The sequence below is a fragment of the Kryptolebias marmoratus genome, linkage group LG6, assembly GCF_001649575.2.
Source record: "Kryptolebias marmoratus isolate JLee-2015 linkage group LG6, ASM164957v2, whole genome shotgun sequence".
Taxonomy (NCBI): domain Eukaryota; kingdom Metazoa; phylum Chordata; class Actinopteri; order Cyprinodontiformes; family Rivulidae; genus Kryptolebias; species Kryptolebias marmoratus.
In genome coordinates this window covers 21,644,961-21,655,625 of record NC_051435.1, presented here as the reverse complement: position 1 = coordinate 21,655,625, position 10,665 = coordinate 21,644,961, and the positions used below count along the sequence as shown (strand labels likewise).

The 10,665-nt window shown below is 40.7% G+C and overlaps 1 protein-coding gene across 1 annotated transcript; it reads left to right on the top strand.

The window, feature by feature from the left end:
- Positions 1–4,685: 4,685 nt before the first annotated feature.
- Positions 4,686–9,834, top strand: gdf3 (growth differentiation factor 3). The gene is made up of 2 exons (XM_017421135.3): positions 4,686–6,012; positions 8,821–9,834. Exons 1-2 carry the CDS (start codon positions 5,730–5,732, stop codon positions 9,672–9,674), a joined length of 1,137 nt encoding a protein of 378 aa, XP_017276624.1. The 5' UTR covers positions 4,686–5,729; the 3' UTR covers positions 9,675–9,834.
- The last annotated feature ends 831 nt before the right edge of the window (positions 9,835–10,665 follow it).

The window sequence follows — 10,665 nt, the reverse complement described above, 5'->3', positions numbered from 1 at the left end:
GTTTCGGCTAGTCCGAGCGGGGCAAAGACCAAAGTGGACTCTTAAGACAACTCCAGTTTAAAAACATTTCATAGCGGTTCACACAAACGCTATCTTACGCACCTTTTGTATCATCATTCGTTTTGCTCTACATGGTTGCGTAGAATTCTGCGGTTATCTGCACAGACTACCTGTGTAATGCAAAAAAATGATGGTGTGAAGATTTATAAAATAACATCTGTATAAATTGGTATTAAATTTCTCAAACTGTTGCTTGAATATGGCAACGATCCACTTCAGGCTTGGCACCGCTTGTGCTAGTTTGAGTTAAACGCTATTTCTCCAAACAGAGGCGGTTCAAAGAGCTGTCTACAACAGGTAAGACGTTTATTGTTTCGAACTATTCCACAGAAACCCACTTCAAAAGATCTAAACTATCCTTTTGAAAGCAAAAGGTTATTTTAAACAACCACCACTATATATTTCTGTAATGTTGCTGTATATTTGCCATTTAATTCAAGTTAGATTTGTCCTTATTGTTATAAACATTATCCTTTAGTCAGTTTTACTAAAACAGAAACATAATAATTAGCGAAGTCCTAAAAATACAGCAGATATGTGACATTTTAGTTAAAGTTGCATGTAAGAGTCATAGAACTGAAAAGCCTATTATTGAGATGACGGAGGGTTTATTATGATTTTTTTGATTTTAAACACTTTTTTTTATTTTGAACATTAAAACAAAAGTCTCCGATGTGAGCTCAGAGTGTGTGCAGCTATGTGTGAAGTGGTTCTGCTCCGTTTCTTTGTGCATATGAAGGTTTACGTTTCTGTATGAGCGTGTGTGTGTGTGATCGGATGAGGCTTGTGTCTGTGGATCGTTCATATATACAGTGCCACATATGCATATTTATTGTGTGTGTTGCTAAATCTGTGTCCGAGCTATGCACCCATGCTGTTCGACGTGGAACGGGCGAATGAGGAGAAGAAGGAATCCTTGGATTGAATTGTTTTTGTCTTGGAGAAGATGAATGTTGACGTCTTATTAGCCCTGCCCCTCCTTTTCCTCCAATCGAATTCCAGCCTCCTGCTGTAGTTTTGACCTCTGTACATACCGATCTGTACATAAACGATTGAATTTAAAAATGATCTTTGATTGCCAAATATATTAAAAAAAAAGAATCAGTGGAGTTTATTGAATGTATGGCGTTCATGACTGCAAAGGAAGTGTAGTTCATTACTTACTGCTGTTAGAAATAGCTTGTTTTTCTTATGAATACATTTTTTAAAAACTAACAAATAACTATTAATATACTTAGATAGCAGGAACATTGTTTTATATCTGTCAGGCCTTTAAATCTGTAGGTAAGGAAACAAATGTTGCTGATAAAAGAAGAAATAAATAGTACACAAAATAATAGATCCACAATCAAATCATTTCCAGCATTCAAATTAATTAGCGTTAAAGTAGCAGTAGGGTTAAGTTTTTATTTATTTATTTTGATAAAATTCATTTCTGACTTACAGTAAAAGGGTTGTCTAAATAAAATCTGTAGTTCCAGACTCCACGTTAACATTTAAAGATGCATAAGAGGTGTCACAGTGGTTTTTAAATACAAACTGAGGAGAGCAAATTGAACAGGCCGACAGCACTGAGGCAACGAAATGCATCGACAAGCTGAAGATTTTAAGAACTAACTATATTTGAAGAGCTTTGAAAAGGCCTGAAAGCAGCTACTGCCTGAAATTCAGACATTCAAGATGACAAAATGACTGTTTTCATGTACAACCCCAACAAAGTTAGTTTATTGTGTAAAATGTAAATAAAAACAAAATGCAGTAAGTTGCACGTCTCATTAACCCATTTTATTCACAGTGAAACAGTAAAACATATCTAATGTTTGAACTAAAAGAATCTAACATTTTTAGGGGGAGAAATAGCAATTTTGAATTTTATAGCAGCAACACGTTTAAAAATAGTTAAAACAGGAGCAGCAAAAGGCTGTAAAAGTAAATGATACAAATAAGAAACAGCTAAACTAAGTTAACTGTTAACAGGTCAGTAAGAGGACGGGGTGTAAAAAAAACATTTCAGTCTGTGAAAAACTGTAAAAACTGGAACAATTTCAGAATAATGTTCCTCAATGGGAACACTGAGAAGACTTTAAACATCCCATCATCTGCAGGTCATAATGCCATTAAAAGATGCTGGAGATATCTGTGCTCAGATACAGTGGGAGTTAATGAGAGCACAGGAGAAAAAAAGAAAATGATATGAAATGTAAAGCTTGTGGAAAGTTCAGACGAGTGGGACATCATCACACTCTAAGTTGAACATTTTGTCATAAAATCGCCAGAAATTATTCAACTTAAACATCAGTTCTGTAATAAATACACATACAAAATATATTGAAATGCCACTTTCATAAAGTTCACCTTCCTGTGAGCCATTTAAACTTTAAATTATATTAGGAGATGTGGGCTAGAGCTCCATAGAGGTTTTTCAATCATTCAGCCAAACTCTTCCTGTTTTCCATGGAGAATTTTTTGATTTATTTTTATTTCTTCTATACAGAACAACGTACTGCCGCCAAAACCTGTAGCACATTAGTCCTGATCAAGCCACACATTGTAACATATAATGTCCGGGTTTTCCCAACGCTGCATGAGGAGCAGTGAGACAAAAAAAACAGTGACAAACAGAAGAATAAACTACCAGAAAAGTAAAAATGGTGCTTCGGTGCTTTTGCAATTCAAAATGTCCTCTTTTCTTTTTCATCTTGAAGGTGTTACGCTTCACATCCAGGGATCCTTCTCAGTTCTGAGCTTCAAAATCGAGAAAGTCCCTCCAGGAGTTTAGCTGCAATCTGCTGGATTACACGAGAACAGTCGAAATGTCGTGAAATTAGAATGTGCGCGACAAAAGACAAAAAACAAACGTGCGGACACACGATTAGACGCCTGAGAGTGATCAGTAAAACAGTGAGCCTGAGGACATGAGATGTGAACACAGAGAAGATGAACCGTTGCTGATACCGAAACAGAAGAAAACTCAGTCATTGAATGATTGCATGAAAGTGATTTTCTAGGATAAATCTATTGTGAACAAGGTGAAAACACAGGAACTTCAGTTTGATGCAGCCTGATAACTGAAGACAATAAGCACACTTCCACTACTGTCGATTAAAAGGTTGTTTTTTTGTTTTTATTTCACTCATATAAACCAGAAGAAAAGAAACAATAGCAGAAAGAGGAACAAAAACTTGGAAAAAATTTAGATCAAAATGCAAAATTTGTTCTGCGACATGAGAAAGCTGGAACCAGAATGAAGTAAAGGACAGTATTTTTTTTTTATCAACGAGATCCTTGTGTCAAATAAATCAAGAAGAGGTCATTAAAGTGAACTTGAAGGAGCAGCTTCTGTCTTTGTACAGGTGCAGTCAGCGTGCACTAGGTGGTGGAAGAATCTCACCCAGAGCAGCTTCCTGAGTCCAAACCTGCTGGTTCTCCTCACGCAGCAGAGCACTTATTGTAGAAATGCTTCGACCTTTGATCAGGCCGACACTTCCTGACGTGAACATTTAATTAAGCTTTTAGTTTGACAGGAGTTTGTGGACTGACTTTACAAGAAGTATTCCGCGTCGTTGTTGCCCTCACTCTCCATTAAAGGGTCAATATAAACTAATAAATCAATATTTTAAAGCTCATATCAACAAATAACCAGTAAGATAAAAGTCTGAAAGACTAGCATTTTAGGCAGTCTTTGGTACCAGCTTCCCTCGTGTAAAAACTTTGAACTTCTTAATTTTTTTTTAATCGCTTTAAGATTTTTATAGCAGGACGAAAACATTTTTCCACAGCTGGTGAGACAAACCAAAACATGCAAATCAGCCCAAGTTACCCCTAAAGCGGGGGCGTCCAAAGTGCGGCCAGCGGGCCATTTGCAGCACTTCAAGTGGTTTTGTGTGGCCCACAATTCCAGTTTAAGAATGGTCTAATTTTGGCCCGCAGGCTTGAGAGGTTGATGCACATGGACACCTTTGGGAAGGTGGTGATTATTTTATTTTTGTTTTAAATGTGCAATATTCAGAACAGGTTTTTTGTCTTTAATGAACCACATTGGTTATTTTTTTTCTAATTTTCTAAGTTCCTCTAACAACTTTTACCAAACAGCAGACTGTTGGGTTGTTATGTCCTAAAATAAAGGTAAGTACTAAAGAGAAATAGAGGAAAACCAGTTGCCCAGCCACCTTTATTGTCTGCGAGCGTGTTACCGCACGCTCACAGATTGAGTTACACTACACCCAATGAAACACTTGCTTGAATCAGTTCAAGTCATTCCTGGCTACACTTAGAAAACTACTGGCCCTCTGGACGGGAGCCTGGCGGAGCCTCAGATCGATACGAGTCGACATGTCCTTTTTGTTCGGAGCTTCTGCTTCCGGCTTCATCCTTAAGATGTTGTCTACAGAAGTCCCAGCGCTGGTCCTTGTATTAATTCTCTGCATTATTATAATAAATAGATAAACTTCAGTTCTTTTGTAGCATCATCCTTAAAGGGTAAATTGTCTCTCCCCTGGGGTAAAAGGACCGGAAGTGAGCCAAGGGTAAAAGGATAAACAGTCATAAAACTTGGCTAAATACAGCAAGTGTTTTTTTTTTTAAAGTTGATTTAATCATCAATAGAGGGAACATAGGACTTTGTTAAAAGAATATGAAATGGGCACAGTTATCAGCTTTACACCTTCTCAGTGCTTCGACCGCTCTTTTAAGACGGGTTATTAAACGTTGTGTGGGTCCAGAAGGTTTTAGAAAAACATCCAGGTGGGAATCAAACTGTCAGCCGACGAAGTTTCCACTTCAAGGTTCAGCCACCAGTCCACATGACCCCCTTTTCTTAGCAACTATTTCCAAAGAAAAATGACTCACATTACGTTTTTGTCCCCAAGAAAAGACTAAAATGGAGTTTTTTCAAGCACAAGAAAACAACAGCAGGCTCAACAACTCAAAGGAACTGAATGTTTTCTTTTAATATGGTAAATTTTTGCAAGGATTTTTCAGTTTTTGGATGTACAATAATTGTATATAAGCACTAAAAAAAACTTTACACACCTGTGTGTGTTTACATTGTTGTCGACACAGATTTGAAATGGACAAAAAGCAAAAACTGTATATATTTTTAAGCAAACGTTCAAATTTTGGAGGGGCCTGCGGGTCAGAAAGGTTGGACACCTATACCCTGAGGGGTTAAAAAAAAAGATAAATTCGCAACTTTATGACGGCTTATAAAAGTAAAAAAAGAACAATTGTTGGATGTTTTATGATGGCCTTTAAATAAGATATTACTGCATTAAGTTTGGTGTTAGTTACCTGACTGGAAAGAAAAAAACTGATCTTAATTTAATTAAACTTGATCAAACAACACTTTGCAACAGATAAATAGGATAATGTAAAAGTAAATTGTTTTTTAAAACGTGCAACCTGAGGTAGAAAAAAACAGTAATAATTTGGACCAAGTTTAGTTGTGTTTTCCAGCAGCAGACCTTTGAAGTGTGAACAGAGGAGGTTCTGGTTTCTGTGACATTTTACAGACACTTTGTGGAGTTTTGTGGATTCTGGATGTTAATTCTGAGGAGCCGGCTGACCCTCATCCGTCTGCCCGCTTCTCATTAATAACCCTACCCCCCTCCACCTCCACCTCCACCCGGAGCTTCCTCAGGCCGGGACGAGCAGCCGGCAGCTCCGCACGCATGGCTCCCGCGTCGCTGCTGTTCGCCGCGTGGCTTTGGATCGGCGTTCGGGCCCAGTCGGTACCGGAGGACACGAGGACGCAGGAGCGGCTCTTCCTCGCCTCCATGGGGCTCCCCGAGCGGCCCCGGCCCGCGGGCGGCCTCCGGGGCCGGCCTCACGTCCCCTCCGAGCTGTGGAGGATGTTCCGGAGGTCAGAGGGCAGCCGGGCCGGAGACAGCGACCCCTGCTCGGTGTCCGAGAACAGAGTCCGCGGCAACATCGTCCGATACGTCCAGGACCAAGGTGGGGACAGGTGTTCAATCCTGGTCCTGGAGGGCCACTATCCTGCATGTTTTACTTGTTTCACTGCTTCAACACACCTGATTTGAATCAATGGCTTCTGCAGAACATGAAGAGGTGATTTAACAACTGAATCAGGTCTGTTGGAGCAGGGAAATAAGGAAAACATGCAGGATAGTGGCCCTCGAGGACCAGGATTGGAGACCCCTGGAATGGGTTAATGTTGGGGCAGAGTTGGAGGCTTCACAGACATGACTCAGCAGAATCCAAAACAGAAATGACTTAATGTTTATCATAAAACAGTACTTTAATTAGATCAGACTTCTCAGAGGTTTATCTAATATGTGAGCTGTAGAGCATGCATTTAAATGTTCATTTTTTTTGTTTTGTTTTGTTTTTTTATGTAAAGACAAACTCCCATAATGCACAAAACCTGTCTTTGGACTCCAGTTAAAATTGCTAAAGAAAGAAAAGAAACAAAAAAGTGAAACTGCATGCAGATTTAAATGCATATTTTGGAAGTGGGGGAGCTCCTCGGAGCCCCAGTTTGTAATTCTTAGTGTAGCTACTCATGAGCTAAGCAGAGACTAAAGTGGATTTCTGTTGTCTTTTAGGGAGTTTTTACAAAACTGTTTTTAGTGAAACTAACATTTCTGTTGCAGTTCGGCTGTTTGTTTATAAGACAACACCGACAAATTCTCTGAGACTAAAACTTTCCAAAATCAGGTCTGAGGCCCTTTTTACACTAGAACAATCTCTGGAAATATTAGTGGGTTTTTTCAGTGTTTATTGAGGCGAATAAACAAGACAAAAACAAGAACACATTTACATGGATACAGCTGTGCTCAGTGAATCTGCTGTAGTTTCCATGCCAGGCAGGGTTGCCAGATTAGAAATGATGAACTGTCATACTGTCGCTTTAAAATGATTGTATTTTGACCCAAACTATCATATGTGCTGAGTGAGGTGTGCTTTTTCAGAGGGGAGGATGTAAGATTAGCTGTGTTGTGATTGGTGAACATGTGCACAGAAAAGGAGGGACTTGACCCTAAAACTATTTTATAAAAGTGGTAATGATCAAAATATCTAGCAATACTCCTGGCAGGCTTTCAAAGGGGCGTTCATGCAGTCTGGAGCATGGAAACAGTTCCATCCAAAATGGAGAAACATGGATGTTTGTTTGGGCTTACAGTCAGGTTGGGTTGCTGCTACGTGTTGAAAAGCATGAGCAACACAAACAGCACTCTGCAGCTCTTGACTGCAGCCGTCTGTGGCGTGCATGTGTGATTTCACACATTGTGGCTTCCTTTGAAATGCAAATGGGAGGGTCTGAAAATCTCCACTCTGAGACCTGGGTTCAGAAAGCTTCAGATTCAGAAGAAACAAGCGATTTTGTCCTGTACATGAACAGTTGAACCGCAGCATTTAAAAAAAAAAAAAATTATCATTGGCTTCAACATGGGAAATTGCACATGCGCACCAGCCACGGCCAACTAGTGGCTGGCTTGGGAACTACAGCCAGTTCAACGAGCACAGAAGCACCGTGTAACCGAGATCAGCCTTGTGTGAACAGGTTCTTAGCATCTCCTATTTCAACAAACTCGATGCAAACACTAATTGTATTTTAGAAACGTTTACATCACTTGCAGTTTTACAATACATTGTTATTTGTATAGAAGTTTACAGTTATTTGCAAACTCAAACAGCATCAGCAGCTAGCTGTAATATTTTTGACGCAGCTCGGGTGCACTTAGTTCCTGCAAGGTTTCTGTCGATTGAATCTTGTGATGTAAATTTACCATTCCTGTAAAGGTTTAAATAATAGTGTCTGCACAAACCGTTATAAAACTTTAAATAATACAGCTGTTTTAGGATTGCAAAATCCACTCTGTAGGTGTGGCTTTAACAGCTCAAATCTTCAAAATACTGTTATTTAACCCTTTACACAGACGCCAATTGTGTCTTATATTTTGCAGAAATACTTAAAAAATCTTTCCCAATCTTTCTGGAGGTGACAGCTAGTGACTGCCGCTGCTAGCTGCGTTTGCAAAGAACCGTAAAATTCAATGTAAAAAGTGGTCACTTAAAACAGAATTTTTTGAGATTGGGAGTCATGGTAAGATATCCTCAGTCCACTTTGGGCTCGACTCCAATAGACATAGCTGTTGGCTTGTCAACTCTTTTAAAAAAAACAAAAACTTTTTTTCTTTTAATTTTATTTTAAAGAGGTAAGATACTGTGTAAATTATTCACAACGTTTCACTCAGAACACCCCTTAATATGGCTGAAATATCCCTTAATAATTATTTTCATCACAGCTAAGCCTAAATAGCATTCTAAGATTTTTAGCCGTCAGCACAAATGACCCATTTCTACAAAGTTTTCTTTAAAAGTTATAACTTTTTTACAAAGTTCAGCTTGCCCAAGTGGCTAAAAAATGAGTATTCCTTTTATGTGCGAAGTTTGGTGTGTGTCTGTTCTTTAAAGGTTCGGTACAGTATAATGACCAGGCTTGCACATAGCTACGGTGTTATTTATTGATCAAAATGTTCCTCAGTAACAAGGCAGAACAAAAGAGAAACACATTAGATTATTTTAGGAGAGGAAAGCAGCTTTTAATTGAAGGTGTTCTTTTTAGGATCACACCAAAAAAGCTACTTCAGCAAAACATTGTTTATTCCAAGGAGAAATAATGGGTTGTAGCAGTTTCTTTTTCTCAATTATTTAAGTCGTTATCCACCCATTCTCTTGATTCCTGAGGCCTGTACCGCCTGATTAAAGTGCTCCTCTCTGCCTGCTGATGTTTTGCAGGCAGCCTGGTGTCTGGACGGAGCAGCAGCTGTCAGGTTTGTCTGGAGAAGCGGCTTTTCTTCAACATGTCCGTCCTGCAGCCCGTGGAGCTGCTGTCTCTGGCTCGGCTGGAAATCACCTTCCTCTGGGAGCCCCTCAGCTCTGCGGCGCTCCTGCAGGGGTCCCGGGCTGTCAGCGTGTCCCTGTATAAAGTGACCCGAGCCACCCTGAAGGAAGGCGACCCTCGGGCCAACCGTAGACTCCTGCTGTCGCAGTCGGTACCGCTGCAGCTGGGGCCCTCCACCGTCACCCTGGACCTGACGTCAATGGCGGAGAGCTGGCGTAAACCGAGTCACAACTACGGTTTGGTTGTGGAGCTGCTCCCTTTCGGTGCAGATCCTAATGAGCTGCTTCCCTTTCATCCCGGAAGCTCCCTCCCGTCGAAACCAGCCCCCACTCTCCCAGTGGTCCGGGCCTGGCTGGTAGCGGTGTCCTTGAACCCCCAGCAGTGTCGCTCCCGGCAGAGGCGGAGCGCCGTCCGCCTCCCCGTGACGCTCAGCAACGTGTGCAAGGCTCGCCGCCTCTACATCGACTTCAAAGACGTGGGCTGGCAGGACTGGATCATCGCCCCCCAGGGCTACATGGCCAACTACTGCCACGGCGAGTGCCCGTTCCCCATCAGCGAGAGCCTGAACAGCACCAACCACGCCATCCTGCAGACCCTGGTGCACTCTCTGGACCCGCAGGACACGCCTCAGCCCTGCTGCGTCCCCATCCGCCTCTCCCCCATCTCCATGCTCTACTACGACAACAACGATAACGTGGTGCTCCGGCACTACCAGGATATGGTGGTGGACGAGTGCGGGTGTCGATGAGGTCGCTGTACTTTTATTTTCAACCAATAAGGTCTCATAATGTCAAACTGTTTGCTTATTTTTTAAACTTGTTTTTGTAGTCAGTGAATTGAAACTGTAAGCCACATGGATATCAATGATTTTAATGAATGCTGATGTTAAAAATATTAAAATATCTTTCTGCGACAAAGCTTGGTGACGCTTTTTGTATTATTTTGGTGTCTGTCAAGGGTCAGGTACCTCATCCTTAATGATGACACAAACAAACATTCAGATAACAGCGCTTCCCAGTTTTAAACATTTCACTGATCAGGAACTCTTATCCGCTGAAATAACTCCCTTATCTCACCTTCCTGCATGATAACACCCCACCCCCTCCTTCACCCGACGAGACAAACCACTGGGGGTTGTTGCCATGATGACGGCCGTTCGCCACAGCAACCGGGGCGGGGGGAGGCTGACAGCTCGTGGTGATTGCTGAGAGAGTTTGGGGCGTGAAGATTAAAGGGCTGAACGTACTGGAGCTTCCTGTAACGTTCCAAAACGGTTCTAACTGCATTACTTAAAAATGAAGATAGTTCTGAAGGTTTTTTTTTTAAACACTCAAGTTTATTCCTGGACTCCGAATAAATTATATTTTCTGATTTTCTTGTTTCTGTTGAGAAGGAAGTCAGTTTTACTGCGCTCCGTCTCTCTGTAGCTTCTAGTCTGAGGACAAAACAAAGTGAATTTATTTCCTTGCCTTGACTAACTCGCATAAGTGATGAAACCAGTCCTGTGATGAGAATTACTGTATCTGGAGTATCCTCATCTTTGGGCTCTTTTATAATATTACAAATCTTCCTTCCAAGCTGTGCCTTGTTTAGAATCCCCCTTTGAGACCTAAATTAAAAAAAAACATTTCTCATTTTAATCAAAATAACAAAAAAACTCACTAAAATGTTTGTATTTTCCTAAGTTCACATTTATTACTCGTGTTTTAAAATGCATTGCATGTAATCATGTAAAATAA